Source organism: Thamnophis elegans, chromosome 15 (genome assembly GCF_009769535.1).
Source record: "Thamnophis elegans isolate rThaEle1 chromosome 15, rThaEle1.pri, whole genome shotgun sequence".
Lineage (NCBI taxonomy): Eukaryota > Metazoa > Chordata > Lepidosauria > Squamata > Colubridae > Thamnophis > Thamnophis elegans.
In genome coordinates, this window is record NC_045555.1 from 42,255,131 (window position 1) to 42,272,955 (window position 17,825).

At 41.3% G+C, this 17,825-nt stretch overlaps 1 protein-coding gene across 2 annotated transcripts in view; it reads right to left on the minus strand.

Moving 5' to 3' along the window:
• The window catches only part of PRKG1 (protein kinase cGMP-dependent 1), an 847,569-nt gene that overhangs the window by 735,274 nt on the left and 94,470 nt on the right, over positions 1-17,825 (minus strand). For both annotated transcript variants that reach the window (XM_032231578.1, XM_032231579.1), the window contains exon 2: positions 9,702-9,868. In XM_032231578.1, coding sequence (XP_032087469.1) covers positions 9,702-9,868 — 167 coding nt within the window. The remainder of the gene's footprint in view (positions 1-9,701; positions 9,869-17,825) is intronic.

Here is a 17,825-nt window from a genome sequence, read left to right on the forward strand (position 1 = left end):
ATATAAAGAATATAACAGAGAACAATGTTTTGCATTAAGATTACAAAGGAAAATTTCCAGTTGGCCCCGAGCTTCAACTCTTTCTTTGGTATTTAACTAAGCAAAGATTGAGATAGCTTCATAAAGAAGCACAGGGCTGAAAAATTATTGTACTTTGCCAGAAACCACAATTTATTAAAATATATTTTTAAAAAATGAACCAGTTTAGTATAAATCTAAAATACTAGCTGGATAATCCTGCTCGAAACTATGTGATAAATTGACACTTACAGCTTGAAAATTAATGAGTAGTGACAATTGGTCTCTCCTCTCCCCTTCTCCCCCTCAGGCTTACCCCACAGAAGCCTCTCCTCTCCTATCCCCCTTCTCTCTCTCTCAGGCTGGCCCCACTGATCCTCTCCTATCCCCCTCTCTCCATCAGGATTGCCCCACAGAGGCATCTCCTATCTTATCCTCTTCTCTCCCTCAGGCTGGCCCCACTGTCTAAACTCCCAGCCCACAGGCCAGATGCTGGCCACGCCCACGTGGCAGTTGGAACAGAATTCTTTTCAGATGGGGAAGCGGAATAGAAAGTCTAACCTCCTTAGCATCAGATCGTGTTAATCTATATATATATAAATACTGTATAAGAAATAATAATGATCTGAGGGTCATTTTGAAAAATCCTTTCTTAGAGAGTACCTAGAAGCTAAGAGGAACATATGTGCCAAATTTCAAGTTTGTAGGTTTTACAGTTCTGGAGATTTTGTGATGAATGAGTGGATTTATCTATCTATATCTATACCTATACCTATACCTATACCTATACCTATACCTATACCTATATCCAGATCCAGATCCAGATCCAGATATAGCTAGCTAGCTAGATATAGATATAGATATAGATATAGATATAGATATAGATATAGATATAGATATAGATATAGATATAGATATAGATATAGATACAGATACAGATACAGATACAGATACAGATACAGATATAGATCAGAGATGGGTTCCTACCAGTTCGCACCAGTTCGGTAAAACCGGTTCATCAAATCTACCGAACCGGTGAGAAGAGGTCCCACCAGTGGACCCGGAAAGCAGACCACACCTACAGAAGAGGTTCCAAATTTTTTTGAAACCCACCACTGATATAGATATAGAGATAGAGATAGAGATAGTTAGAGATAGAGATATATAGATATCGATATCGATATCGATGATATCGAGATATAGATATAGATATAGATGATATAGATATAGATGTAGATGTAGATGTAGATGTAGATGTAGATATAGATATATAAACACAACTGAGAATTCCCAAGAATTTATTTGGTTAAATGCACATAAACTTTCTGGGTTCTCCACAATAGGGTAAGATTTTGACTCTGTTTTCCCCAACTGTGGATCTCTAAATGCTAGGATCATCTCTCCCAATTTTCCATCTCATTCTGAAAGGTGGAATTCCACTTGAAAAGCACCCGATTGGAGAGTGTTGATCCATTCCATAATAACTGTGCCTTCTAACTAGTCACAAAAGCCTTCCTTTTATTCTCTTTTCTATCGGCCTCAGCAATAGAGTGGAATCCTGCTGTTCGGAGAGGACACAGAGAAGCAGTTTGATTCTTCCAAGCAGTCCGTAGTGGAAATTTACTCACATCTCTCTGCCTCGCACATACACACACTCACATATACATGCACATACCAAGCAACCGTTTAACTCATTAAAACATGGTTGCTAAGTAACCTTCAGGTAATGCTCAAGTTCACAGGATATTACTGCACAGAAAGAAACAGATATTTAGAGATTAACACCAATCATTCCACGAGTCAAAAAGTGGCTATACACTGAATTTCCAACTACTAGTTCCTTTTTTCTTTTACTGCGATGTGATACCATTGAGATGCAATTGCCATGCTTGGAAAGTTAAATCCAAGAGACTCATGATGCTCACTCATCTGCAAGATCTAGTAGGGAGAACAGAGAATAGAATAGAATAGAATAGAATTTTATTATTTGTATGCCGCCCTTCTCCGGGAGGACTCAGGGCAGCGAACAATTCAAGGGGGAAAAAGGGGGAACATAAAAAACAAAATACAAATAATAAAAGTAAACAACAGTCACACAACCATACATGTCGAGAGGGAAGGGAACTCATCACGCCCAGGCCTGCCGGCAAAGCCAGGTTTTGACGGCTTTTCGGAAGGCCTGGAGAGAGGTGAGGGTCCGAATCCCTGCGGGGAGTTCATTCCAGAGGGCCGGAGCTGCCACAGAGAAGGCCCTCCCCCGGGTAATAGCCAGGTGGCATTGGCTGGTAGATGGCACCCGGAGGAGGCCGACCCTGTGAGATCTAATGGGTCTGTGGGAGGTAATTGGCAGCAGGCGGTCTCTCAAGTACCCAGGTCCAATACCATGAAGTATTGGAGCACGCACAGCCCTCGATATACCATTGCACCATGCCAATATGCCCAGCAATAAAGATGGGATTGAGATGAGATTTTACTCCCTTGCATGCCAGACTGTTGCTATCATCCATGCCTCTTTCCTGGGTCAGAGGAAAAATGAGAAGAAATTATGGAGATCAGGCAATGGAATTGGAGTTGGGGGTTAAGTTTAAGATAGGTGGTCCTACATGAGGATCTGCTTTTATCAGCTCATGGATGGCACTAACTAAAAGCAATTATGCTGGCATGGGTTATTACAGGCATCACAGAGCAAAATGAAAATAAGAAAATAAAATAAAATAATGAAAAAATAAAACAAATAAAACAAACAAATAAAATAAGTAAATAAAATATAAAAAATGGAATTTAAATGAGATAAAATATTGCAGGCACTATGTCACACCTGAACAGAAATGTATAATTCCCAGAAATTGATTAAATTTCTCATGGTTTAATTAAGACCGCCCTGAGCCGGTGAGATTTGAACAGCCGAACTGCAGAACTGCAGTCAGCCGAAGTAGCCTGCAGTGCTGCATTTAACCACTGCGCCACCTCAGCTCCTAAATTAGATATGCTTGCTAAGTAACTACATAGACATCATAACTTTTTAACATTTTGTTGGTTTCATTACATACGAAGCCCAGAACCCTATATATACGAAAATGTTTTAATTAACTATTCTATCTATGTATCAAAAGAAAAAAGAAAGTTAAAGGAACAAAAAGGAGAAGAGTTTCCTTTTTTAAAAGAAAACATGTTTGTTACTAGGATGACTGGAGTTGAAACTGTACTGGATAGAAGCTGAAAATGGGCTTTAGTAAAGTCTGATTTTTGATAGCATCAACAAGCAGGCAGAGCAAAGCTAGATCCTAACAGCTGGCTTCTTTGTGGCTAGGATGAGAGAAACTCACCTGAGTCACACAGGCCTGGTTCAGAGATTAAATGAAGCTGCACAGTCTATATATGTACTGAAAAATAAACAAGCACCAGCGATGGTAAGGTGAGGCAGGGGTGAAAGCTGAGCTGACAGCTACTGTGTCAGTTGAGAGGAATCACTGAGGAGATGGAAATGAGTTCTCAGCTGAGATTCAGCAAGGTATTAAAACAAGCTGAAGGAAGGGTCTTGTGGAAAGGTCTCATTAAAGTGAAGCTGGCAACTTTCATTTGCCACAGAGGACAGTTGCCCTGTTATGCTTAAAACTGGGCAGCAACACCACTGTCGGCCTCAACGATCGGAGAACCACAGAAAGAGGAACGCGATAGGTTTGCACATAAGCTTGTCTCCTTTTGAGACAGCCTCTAAATGTCAATAGGATAACAACCCCACCATCCTCCAAAAAGTAGACAAAGTGGAATCCATTATTTGAATCTATTTGAATCTGGTTTCAAGCCTAGGCACGTTTTTGTGTGGGCTGATGAACTACACTAGTAGAATTTAATTGGTAGTAAAAATTTAATTTTTACTACCAGTTTTGTGGGTGTGGCTTGGTGGGTATGGCATGGGTTGGTGGGCGTGGCAGGGGAAGGATACTGCAAAATCCCCATTCCCTCCCAATCAGCTGGGACTCGGGAGGCAAAGAATAGATGGGGGCAGGGCCAGCCAGAGGTGGTATTTACCGGTTCTCTGAAGTACTCAAAATTTCCGCTACTGGTTCTCCAGAACTGGTCAGAACCTGCTGAATGCCACTTCGGTCCCTACTCCACAGGCTAAGGCTGGGACCCCTGGACAGGCAGCGAAAGTACCCCGGAAAACTCCTGAAAAGTCCAGGGTGGTGCACTAGGCAGTGGAGGCCCCAGAGCAGTGGTGGGTTCTGTATCCTGTTGCAACTGGTACGGTTGCAACAGGGCCCGGCATCCACCACATGAACATGCACAGTGTGCGCACACATGCGTGCAGTGCACGCATGCATCCTTACCTCTTGTGATGCCTCCATGAGCCTCCGTAGCGCTTCAGCTGCTCAGCAGAGCATCACGCAGGCACAATACGCTCCATGTGCATGCGCTGAAGTGCTGAAGAGCTCAAATACAAGTAAGGAGCTCGGGCGGGTGGGTGAGCCCTCCAGAGCACCATACCGTACCAGTACCCGGTGCTCTGGGCAGGCACTGGTACCCCTGTACTGGGGCGTACCGCCTGCAACCCACCACTGCCCCAGAGACAGCTGCAGGAGGAAAGGAAGAGACAATGGCTGGGGAATACCAACTGGACACTTACGACAGCGAGGACAATGGGACCTCACTTGATAGATCACAAAGATGCTGCTGGAAGATACTTGTTCAGTGTCAAACACTCCTCCGTGTAATCCTTTATCAAATTATCTTGTTCTTATGCTCCATTAACAAGAAGACATCAAACTGTGTATCTCATGTCCGATTTCAATTGTGGTCGTTAGAGATCCAGAGGTGGATGAAGCTTAGCAAACTGAAATTTAATCTGCATAAAATGGAATTGGCTGCAGTTCTCATGGTTTGATATAATACTTCATGAAAAACAAACATTGATAGTTGTATATAAAATCTATGTAATTTATTTTTGTGTTTTTTACACACTGGAGTCCATGTACTCAAGAGAATATCAGAGACAGCACATGCTTTTTAGAATGCAATGCTTTAAATGTCTGCAAACCACACCTTCAGGTTTTATAAATGTCTCGCCAATAAAGTTAACAAATACCATTGTCTGCATACAAATTTGTAAAAGAGGATGTAGACAGTCATTAAGACAACAAAAAGGAAAATTTTAGCTTATGTGTTTAACCTCCCCCTCTCCCCCAATGGCTGAACATTAGAATATTTTTTTCAAAGTATTTCTTTTAAATAATTTTGGATCCCAATAAAAACTCGACTACAAAACAGACAGTATTAGACACAAAATGTGATCTCTTGGTGTACTAACAACTTAATCTATCTCTAATAGCTGTCTTAGCATATTAGAATATACACAATGTATGTACTTTGTTTAATCCCTTTTGGCAGACTTAATAAACTTGATCTGATTATATCAGGATGTAAGTTAAAGTCCAAGACAGGAATTTGAGAAAGTATCTACAAACACATGGTCAAATGTACGATATGACGTATAGACAAAAGGATTTTGGAAACGTATTCCTAATACTTCATGAAAATGCTAAAACAGAAAATATAAATCTACTCAATTCTGTGATCAATGAATAACCAGTTAAAAACTACCAACACATTTTTGTGTGCCTTCTTGGACAAGCAATAGACAAAAAAGTTAAGAGGAACTTATATAAATTTACAATACATATAGTGTACAAGCAGGACCGGATTTTCCTATAGGCTAACTAGGCTTCAGCCTAGGGCCTCAAGATCAAGAGGGGCCTACATTCAAATTGTTAGCAAAATTAAAATTACACTATTCTAAGAACAGGGAACACTAAAACACTGAACTGAAAATAAGAAGAAATTCTACGCATATGACTAATAAACAAACATAAAAATGTATTGGTTAAGATCGTTCCAGCGCCGCGGCAGTTGGGGAGCCCACCGACGTTCCCGGCACCGGCCGTCGGGCGAGAGGCGCGGCCGCTCCCAGTAGCCGCCCCGTCGACGCGGAGCCCACCAGCGGCCAGGCAGGTGAGGGTGAGGGGGCCGAGCCGGGCAGCTGAGCGCAGCAGGGGAGGTGGCTGGCCTCGCTGCCTTTGCCGCAGAGCAGAGCCGCCCTCCGTCGGGAGGCCAGCTATATATATTGATATATATTGATATATATCACAGTAATGATGTATTTTATTGTCTCTCATGTAATTTACAAACTTAAAAATGGGAGGTGAAAGGGCCTCATAAGTGGAATAGCCTAGGGCCTCTTTTCATCTAAATACAGCCCTGTGTACAAGTTTGTATGAAAAGTAGAATATTAGATAATGTATATTCAAATTAACACATTAGCTGGAGTCTTGGCCACTATATTGTTTACAGCATTACTGGATTACCTAAACTTACTACAGGTAGTCCTCGATTTACAACAGTTCACTTAGTTCAAAGTTTCAGTGGCACTGAAAAAAGGAAGTTCTAACCATTTTTCACACTTATGACTGTTGCAGCATCCCCATGGTCACGTGATTTACGTTTGGATACTTGGAAACTGATTCACATTTATGAGGGTTGCCATGTCCCGGGATCATGTGATCACCTTTTGTAACTTTTTGACAAGCAAAGTCAACGGGGAAACTAGATTCACTTAACTCCACTGTTACTAACTTAACAATTGCAGTGGTTAACAAATGTGGCAAGAAAAGTCATAAAATGGGACAAATTCGTTGAACAAATGTTTCACTTAGCAACATAAATTTTAGGCTCAATTGTGGTCGTAACTCGAGGATTACCTGAAGTTTTAGTGTATTGTCATTTCTTTAGTAAAGAAAAAACAGCAAAATAGCAATAGCAATAGCAGTTAGACTTATATACCGCTTCATAGGGCTTTCAGCCCTCTCTAAGCGGTTTACAGAGTCAGCATATCGCCCCCAACAACAATCCGGGTCCTCATTTTACCCACCTCGGAAGGATGGAAGGCTGAGTCAACCCTGAGCCGGTGAGATTTGAACAGCCCTAGAGAGAGGGCTGAAAGCCCTATGAAGCGGTATATAAGTCTAACTGCTATTGCTATTGCTATCAAGGCAACCTGAGAGCTCCAAGGGGAAAGAGGGAATAGAGCTTTCACACAGAGAGAGAGTGGGGAGGGAGGGAGGGAAGAAGAAGCAGGAGGAGGAGAAGGAGGGGGGCGGAGCCTGGGCCGGCCATCAACCCTCAGATGGAGAGTCAACAGCCCCCAGGTATGGAGATGGCTGATGAGGAAGAGGAGGAACAGCTGGATCCAGTGCCCGACATGCAGATGAACAGAAGGCAGAGGAGAGGAGAGCAGTGGAAATCCCTGGACTGATCCTTGGGAAGGAAGAGCCACCACTGCTAGCAAATCCTAGCTCTGGGAATAAGAGAGAGGTGTGGCAAACTACTATTCATCTCCCAGCCAGCTGGACTTATTAGCCTGGGGTGAGAGAGAAACTTTTTGCCGGGGCTCCTAATAAAGGAATATTTGAATTAACTTCAAAGGGTTTGTCATGTTTCGGGAGCTGGATCAGAGCATATACCAATTGCAATACAGCCCTTGAGATTTCTAGTCTTTTGACAGAATGAGAAAGGACTCTGCCTTGTTTCTTCTATTACAAAAGAATGTGATGTTTGGAAACTCCAAAAGTTAAGGTATATTTCTAAAGAGAGTGACAAAAATTTAAGGGTAAGTAAATAAGGAAACAGTAGAGGATATACCGCAAGCTTCAAAATAAAACTGTTGCCTTGGGAATCAACTGCAAATGGGAAGAAAATCATTTCAGAAACAGAATCATAGAAGACATCCCAGTAAAAATTTCATAATCCGCCACGCTGTTGTCAGTTTCCATGAGCTGGATTTGACACAAACACCAATCTTTGAACTGTAAGAGGTGGGGGAAAGTGGCGCCTTTAACCATGCAACTGGCATTAGATAGTCCTCAAAATCACAAATGAACCGCCTGTTCGGTATTTACTCTGCCCTCTGTCCGTACAGTGAATATCTGCATAGAGGATGCAATCAGCTCATGTAGCAGAATCATAGGATAATTACTGTTTTCCTTTCACCGGCTTCAGATTAGGTTCTGTTCATTCTCATGACACTGGATCTTTTGAACTCCCAGCTGGCATTTTTATGGCTCTTATCACTCTTAACTAGAACAAAGCTGGATCTTTTGATAATGCCAAGGTAGGCGAGGGGTGCGCGTATCAATTTTGCTGCATCAAATCTTCCGGGTTTTACAGACAACAAGGAGGTCCGTCTCTCCCTCTCTCCCCCCGCTCCCCCGTATCCACAACAACCTCAGAAATACAGAGAACTAATCAGCTAACTTGATCTTAATACTCCCGGTCAGTTTCCAGTCAATTTCACCACCCTGGCAAAAAAGATCTGTGGCTTGATTTTCTCTGCTTACATAAGCAGCCTGTATCAAATCCTTCCCTCACCCCATATCGCAGCTCCAGGGATCAAGCAAACTATTAGTCACACAAACACACACACACACAAACACACAATATCCCCTTAGCTAGAATCATAGTATAAAGCCTGACACCCTGCTATTTTTTTTTTTACAGTACAGTATCACATTATTTCCAAAGGCATTTCAATAAAAATCAAGATGAGGGGATCTTCACAGCACGTTCGTTCTTTGCTTCTAAGAAGTGGCCATTTTTTTTTGTTTCCTGTTTTTGAGGCTGATGATTTTTTGCATTGGCTAGACAGAGATATGCAACATGTACGGCACATGATATGCAACATGTACGGGGTATGTATTGCTTAGGATACAAAGCCTGAAAGATATTTCGGAAAGGATGTGAGTGTGCATCTTGCATTTCCGAGTGCCTCCTTCAAAAAGCAGCCTCTTCTTTGTCTGAGCTTTCACAATAGCCACACAACTCCAAGACAATAGATCAGTGTTTCTCAACCTTGGCAACTTGAAGATGTCCGGACTTCAACTCCCAGAATTCCCCAGCCAGCGTTCGCTGGCTGGGGAATTCTGGGAGTTGAAGTCCGGACAGCTTCAAATTACCAAGGTTGAGAAACACTGCAATAGATGTTTGACTAAAAGAGTTAGAACTGGTTTGTTTGCATTGATTTACATTCAAATGCATCTTTTTCCAGACTCCCATGTCCATCAAAGGAACCTAGAATGTTAGAAAGCTCTCAGGAGCGTATTTGTGCTGCACGTAAATATAAAGAAACGGGGAAGTTTTATTCCTTCAGAAGCTGTGGTTAGCTGAAAAGGTGGGACATCACCTCAGCCCAATTTTTAGAACTTTTCCTTTGGTCAACTGGTCAATCAAAAGTTGGCTTCTTACTAGTTTGTGAAGAATTGTGAGGAGGGTACTATTGAAATCTGTATCCTATATAAGTCTCCCTTATTGAGAGATTTTGTATTGGTCAACGTTCTTACTTCATTTTAAACAACCCTGTAGCAAATCACAGAGAGACTTCTGATATGTAATGATGACTCTCATTAGAATAAACCCTAATTGCAGCAGACCAGACCTAAACCAAGTCGTAATCATTTAAGAGTTGTTTCAAAGCATTATGATGGACTTGAACCATTGAAGAACACTTCCTGTCTGCCAGAAGTCATATCTGGGCCATCAGGTAAGGAGAAAAGCAAGCGCGCGCGCACACACACACACACACACACACACACACACATATATACTTCATATACATTCTCAATTGTGTAACATACCTTCCATGACATAGACCAGGGAGCCAACATCTCCTTCTTTGATGATGCAACTGTCTTTGCCATATTCCACTGGATACATACAATCCACAATTTCCTGGATCTGAGACAATTCCAGGTTTTTCATGAAGTCGTTGTCAAGGATAGCTTCCTTTATTAGGTCCTTTGACCTAGAGAGAGAAAGTAAAGTTGTATTGTACAAGCTGGTTTTGCCAATCAGCCTTCTTATCAAGATCATGTAGAAATGAGTGATGTAAACCTTTTCACCAACCCCAAATCTAAAATTAGAACAGAAGGTGAAGGTATCATCCCAGTTTACTCTACTCGTACCAAGCAAGGTTATCTAACGATAGCACTGTGCCCTCCACTGCATTTGCTTCCCAAAATGGCTATGAGGGTGATCCTATCCTGTCACCCAAGAATACAGGACAGTACATTAATTTAACAACCTCGTTAGTGATCTATACAATTCAGAAAATATAAAATTGGCAATAATCTCACAAAGCCACCCAATTTCTATTTATGCAGAAGGTAAGGTGTATATTATTAAATCAGCATTAGTTCTTTGTAAGTGCTTGCTGTAACCAGCTCCAACCTGATGCCCTTCACAAATGCTGTGACAACAGTTATCATTGGAGCACAGCTCCAAGAGCTTGATAGACGAGTAAGAAGGTTGAGTTAGTGACCAAGACCATTCAAGAGATGACCTGCCCTTTTTAATATATATACGCCACACCATGAGAGGTTGTACTGCTCTGATAAATAGCAATAGCAATAGCAGTTAGACTTATATACCGCTTCATAGGGCTTTCAGCCCTCTCTAAGCGGTTTACAGAGTCAGCTAATTGCCCCCAACAACAATACGGGTCCTCATTTTACCCACCTCGGAAGGATGGAAGGCTGAGTCAACCCTGAGCCGGTGAGATTTGAACACTCGAACTGCAGAACTGCAGTCAGCTGAAGTAGCCTGCAGTGCTGCATTTAACCACTGCGCCACCTCGGCTCATGAATTTGGGATGATGCAACAGTCCCAAAGTCTGGTGGCTCAAAATTATCCTCAGTGTCATGTAGACTGAGAGCAGTTTCAAGCCCAATTAAAACACCTGTCTTCTAGCTGTAAATATTAGAACACATAAAAGGGCAAAAGCATCATATAATGGGAGAGAAGATTGCTGGACATTTTTGGAGTCATTCTTGTACAGCATGGACTTGTAATATTGTGTATATCAAAGAAGAAGTATCTGCAGCACTTCTGCAGTCAGATGTATTCCGTCAGGAGGAAACTGAACCCAAGAAAGAGTTCCATTGAACAAAACGGCTAACCAAAAGTCTACAGTATTCAGACAGTGGGCTAGATGTCAAAGAGGATACCTTGACAAGGGTGCTAGAGTTCCACAAGCCCAGAAAAGAGTTATTTTCCCTCTTCTTTAGGATAAAGCAGGGGTGTCAAACTCATGTTGTCATGGCAGCATCATGTAACGTATCAGGACTTTCCCCCCCTTTCACTAAACCAGGCATGGGCGTGACCAGCGCGTGACACATCTGGCCTGTGGGCCGGGAGTTTGACAGCCCTGGGATAAAGCCAGAAAGACGTGACCCAACAAATGTGCGCCCATCAAATGCGCGCCGACAAAACTGCGCCGACAAAACCGCGGCCACAGAACTTCCTGGGCGGGACCTTGCTGATGGTGGTAGCTTAACAGAGCTGCCCCCGGGTTTCTGGTCGCATTATCTGCCTAGACATCTGGTAGACACCTCACTCTTCAGGCAAAGAAGAGTGAGAGAGAGATCCAGCTGGTAAGAGCTTTTCCTTTGAAGTTTGCAGCTTTTTTGGCTGCGAAGAGAAGGGGGGGGCAGCCGAGGCTGAATCACTATCTCCGTGCCGGAAATCCCTAGCTGTTTTTATCACGGCTCAAAAAGTAAGGCACCTCCACTTAGGACAATATGTGAACTATTTATCTGAAATTAATACAAGCAGAGTCCGTATCTGAGAACCTTATCTGCTTTTTTTTTTAAATCCTAGCTTCATTTTCTACAAGAGCTTCCTTCGTGTACTTGGTTTGTTTTTTTCTTAAAAAATAAGCTCCTAAAATGGCGATTGTGCATTCTCCGTAACACGATTAGGGTTAGGGTTATAACGTTGTTTTCGCTTCCCACTGTTGTTTGTGGATGGTGTGCTTTTTGTCGGCGTGGTTTTGTCGGCGCGGTTTTGTCGGCGCGGTTTTGTCGGCGCGCATTTGTCGGGCGTGCATTTGTCGGTGAACCCAGAAAGAAACCCCCAGAAAGAAACTGCAGAACCAAGAGCGGAAAACAAAAAAGGCACTGTAAGATGCTCTGTTTGTGTAGAACGATATACGCATTGTTAGTGAAGTGAAATCTACTGTAAACACAGAATTGTCTCTGCATGTCTGGAAAATTCCCTTTTCCCACATTTGATGCATGCTAAAAAGGCCTGTAATCATATGCACTTGTACCCATCATATTGACATTTTCAGCTTCAGCCCATCTAGCAGATGCTGTCCTGTTTTTCCCATCCAATAATAGTTCTATCACATAGCAAAACAAATATGAATATGCAATTTTCGAAGAAAATGCTAATCACCTGGTCCTTTTTGCTATAACAAATATTAGTCTGCAATTTAATAATTTAATTTTAAAAAATTCGTACCGCCATATATTTTTCTATACTTTTTAATTCATTAAGAGGATTGCCTTTTTCAATTGTGTACTTCTAACTGTTCTGTAATTTGTGGATAACCTTTTCAAAAGTCTCCACGGTTCAGTACTTTTACAAAGCATACAGGATCAGTTCTGTTGTTCTTCATAATGTCTTACAAGTTTTTAATAAAGCACTATCAATTCTTGAAGGATTATCTCCTTCTCTGAGCCAGCCAGGCACAAATATTAACAGTTCTGCCTTCGTTTTCATTTGCATACTGGATTTCCCTCCAGAATGTCTATCAAATCTTATTTTATCCATCTGATAATACCCCATACATAAAGATTACAGACTGTAATTGTTTAACTACTATGTAAGGGATTTTAAGCAAACAAGCATCTGATATGTGAACTAAATTAATGTTCAAACATAAATATGAAAGGATGTGCTGGTCTGTTTGCAAAATGTTTACTATGGAATTCTTTTTGTATATATACAAAAGCAAATAACTGTCTTATCATTTCACAGCAAATTAATATTGTCTGTGATATCAACATATCTTTGAACTATAAAATAAATGCATCTCTTCCATAAAAAGTAAAGAACAAAATCTCCAAATTAAATAACCAAAAATTACAGCAATCACTTGTTTTACTGCTTTAGAAATGGCATATTTTTTAGAAAACTATTATCCAGACAAACTTCATGTCCCACCAGAAATTAAAACTACGTTAATGTATTATTCAGAGCAAATCTTATCAAGTTCTGATTACCCTCTTCTTTCTCCAAGCAGCTATTAATACTTCCTAAGAAACTTCCATTAGTACTTTGGAGAATTCTGGGAGTTGAAGTCCACATATCTTAAAGTTGCCAAGGTTGAGAAACACTAATCTAACTGTGGGAAGCCCCGCCCCCATACCCCAGAAGAATGAAATAATTTGGGAAATATTTAAAAAGGCAGGGTAAATGTTTTCCCTAAAGGAGAAATGAAAAAAATCTTAAGGGAGGCAGAAACCAGCCCCAGTCTCCCTGCCCAAGCAGAAACTGAGGAGGCCAGCTTCTAGAAATGCAGATTTGGTAATTTATTCATTAAGACTGGGTCAGACAGAAACTCCAGATAAGCAACAAACAAAAGATTGACAAAATTAGCTCAGACAAATACCTAGGATTTGCATTTCCTCTTTTGCCTATAGAGCCAGCTATGACCCCTACATGACCCCCATAGGAATCCAGAAGGCATAGAAACCCACCCACTCTAAACTCCATTTTGTCAGCTGCCCAGGATCACATGTGTTTGGTAGTTCTGTTTCATTAATAAAGAGAACCTCTCTTTTCAAACAGCCTCCAGCCTCCATTTTTTCCCCCAGTGCCTTTCTCCTGACTTGGAACTGAACCAGATGGATTTTCCTTCCAACATAACAAAACAGCCAGGCTTCTGTATGGAAATCACTTGATTCCCCATGGTGACAAGTGGTTGTCATATTTGATTTCCACAAAACCACCCATTGGGAAAATCTACAAATCTTGCTGCCTATTGCAGATGAAACTCAAGGAGCTTTTACATAAGTCCAACTAAGGAAAACGTCAGTTACCAATTATACTAGCTGATCTCCATTTAACACATTACTGTATCAGAAATCCTTCTTCCTTACTACTCTCTTTCTTCCTCCTTTCTCTCTCTCTTGCACACACATAAAAACATGCAGAAAGGGAGACTACAACTCAACGTGTTTTTCCATGTGTGCTTTGGTAAAACTCAGACTCAGTTAACGGATAAAATTCATTTGAACATGAAATCTTTATTGTCTTGATTATGTCATTCTCTGTGCATTCAAATACTTCTTTTGGGATATAATTTTCTTTTCTTTTTTATGACCCTGTAATCCCTTTATTTGAGGTAGAGTTGGGCCAACTGAATGGAGCTGAGCATTTACTGGTCAGATGCCCTTCCTAACGCCTACATGGGAGTTCACAGCAGTATTTTCTCTTTGCACCCCAATAGAGAAACATGTGCCACTACCTAGGATTGAACTCTCAACTTTCCAGGTGGGAGATGAGCATCTTAACCTCCAGGCCACCACGCTGCTCTCACTTGTTTTAGGGCGGAATAATGAACAATAAAGTACCTAATGTGTATTATGTTTGCTTCTGGATGGAGGATTCCCAGTCTTTGTGAATGTGCAACGTATCTACCATTTCCTCATTTGTACATTTTTTCTGAGGAAAAATGGAAAGGTTACAGATGATGGATAGGAGAATGTAATGGAGGATGTAATTGCTCTTTTCATTCCTTTTACAGGGTAAAGTGATTCTGTTCAACGTATCAAGCACGGAAGCTTTCCTTCCTGTCATTTGCCTGATACTTTTCCAGAGTTAACACAAAAACACTGAAAATATGGATTCTTATGGATTTTTATGATTGCTACAGATGTAGCGCTAATATTTTATATGTGTTGTGAGATTTTATAGTATGTTTATTGGGACTCTATCAGGGGTGAAATCCACTTACCTTCGCTACCAGTTCGCAAATGTGAGCACGCACATGTATGTCCACGCATGCACAGGACTTTCCATGCATGCGCAGAGCATAAAAATGGGACGCGATGACATCCGGGCAGGTGGGCAGAGCCTGCTGCCAGTACCGCTACTGGTTCTCCCAAACCAGATAGAACCAGCTGAATTGCACTACTGGACGCTATACAAAAATTATGAAGATTCAAAAAAGAATCCATGCCTCGGATGTCTGTGTGTGTGTGTGTGTATTTATGTGTGTGTGTGTGTGTGTATGTATATGCATAAGCATATGCCTATGCCTATGTCTATACACATACACATCAGAGGTGGGTTCCTACCAGTTCACACCTATTCGGTAGAACCGGTTCGTCAAATCTACCGAACCGGTTAGAAGAGGTTCCACCAGTGGACCCGGAAAGCAGGCCACACCTACAGAAGAGGTTCCAAACATTTTTTGAAACCCACCACTGGTCCTTGGATATGATTATGCTACACTATCATGCTCCTATTTATAAAACTCAGTGCCTCTGTGAAAGGTAAGGATGACTACTGCGTTTGTGGGGCAATCAGAACATTGCGTGTGTTGAAGTTGTTTTAACGCAAACCAAAGATGCCTTTCAAAAAACAAGTTTACATCCTATTCTTATGCATGCCAGTGCTGTGTGTAAGGTAATTTAAGGTGGTTCTGGGAAGTGTCGTCGGCATCTTCATATCCGGTCACATGGGCGGCAAGCCACTCCCATCCGGTCACATGGGCGGCAAGCCACTCCCACAAAGGAGGCCACACCCACAGAGTAGGTTCGAATAATTTTTGAAACCCACCACTGATACACATACACATGCGTATGTATGTATGTATGTATGTATGTATAACAATACTGACAACTTCCAAGATTTTGAGCTTATAGACTCATGAAAGCTTTGATTTGATGATGGTTTGCAGAAAACTGTACATAAAAGTCATAGAAATCCATTTTATATAATTAAAATAATACTGTGCTATTTTCTGTCAGCCTCACAAACTTTAGCCATATTGTACAAAGTTTAATAATTCAAATAGTTTTTCAATCTAAACACTATTGAAGTTGTTCTCTAAATTCTGGTTCAGAAGTAATGCCAAATCATATTTAATCCTAAATCGACCTTCAATTCCCAGGTTTCTTCTTATGCTACCTATTACTAGCAGGATTGTAAACAAATATTGGCTCTTTTTCCATAAATTATTATTTTTTATTTTCATTTATTGTTTTTTTTATTTTTCCATAAATAAAAAAATCATAATAAGAAAAACTGGTTTGTTGGGGATGTAAAACTACAGAAAATAAATGTTACAAACAAGGTGTAGTGTGATGTTACATACTCAAATGATACAAAGCACTCTTCAAAATAAATGTTTTCGGGAGATACTGAACAGAATAGATTTGTTGAACCATCTGATAGGTTTAAAATAATAGCCCAATTCTCTTTCTTACCTTTCTCACTTATACAGAACAAAATCTATCAAATCACAAAGCATATCAAATATTACACAAGTAACTATGTCGGTGTGAATTACTGTCTACATCCAAAGTAAAAATTACATTTTCAGAGATTTCTGCATAACATTTTTCACTTCAGACATTGAAACGTATAATTTTCACCCTGCCTAAGTAGCTAATATAAGTGCTTTGTAGAATGCCTAGAATTATATCATTTTGGGGTATAAACAGCCCAACAGTGATCTAAATGAATTCCTTCATTGATTCTAAACCCTGGCCTTCCTTCAAAACTCATGGTATCAAGGGACATTTGAAACCAGTGCTTTGCAATATCTATATTAGAGTGGTGGGATTCAAAAATTTTAACTACCAGTTCTGTAGGTGTTCTGACCCCCCCTGTTCTCCGTCCAGGAACAAAAGCCAAAATAGACGTACAAAAGAATGTTTTAATCAGTCCAGACACTTGTTGGCTGCAAGCCCAAAATAAACAAAGAGATAAGCTCTCTGGCAGCAATTACTACAAACCTAGGCAATGTAAACAAGCTTCTCACAGCAAACCACTTATCCAAGTTGGTTTCTCTGAATCATGAACGAGAACATTGACTCCTGCCACCAGGGCGTGGCACAAACAGTCCCTTTTATAATCAGGAGAGGATCTTAATCAGCATCAGCTGCTCTTAATCACCTCCTGTAGTTACTTGGTTGTTCTTTCCGTCGAGTAGCTCTTTGCCTGCATGCATCCTGAAACAACTCTCAAATGTTTTCCTGAACATTCCCTTTGATCCAATGCTCTGCCGCCACCTGGTGGCCAACCAGTCTCTCCTCGCCCTGCTCAGAGTCGACACCCTGTCCTCACCCTGCTCGGAGTCGACACCCTGTCCAGGGTCCTCCACCTCCTCCAAGGCTGACTCATAAGACCCCTCGCTTTCAGAGTCTGGCGGCAGCTCCAACAGCTCCTGCCAGGCCACAACAGTAGGGTGAAAACAGTAGGTATGGCGGGCATGGCTTGGTAGGCGTGGCAGGGGAAGGATACTGTAAAATCCCCATTCCCACCCCACTCCAGGGGAAGGATACTGTAAAATCTTCATTTCCTCCCAATCAGCTGTGACTCAGGAGGCAGAGAATAGATAGGGGCGGGGCCAGTCAGAAGTGGTATTTACCGGTTCTCCAAACTACTCAAAATTTTCGCTAGCAATTCTCCAGAACTAGTCAGAACCTGCTGAATACCACTTCTTCTATGTTAAATTTACAATGTTAGTATAGCAAACAGCAAATCTTTTCCTGCTCACGTTCACTCAGCCGTCACCCAAGTCTGAATTACATGTAGGCAGAGATGCTCAGAGGCCTGATATCCATATCCTAGATGCCTGAGCAAATAGGAAGGAGACTCCGTAATGCCTTCAAATGCTTCAAAGATAAGCATGTACACCAGTGATGATCCGCAACTAACTTTTGAACAGAAAGAATTTTTGGCCT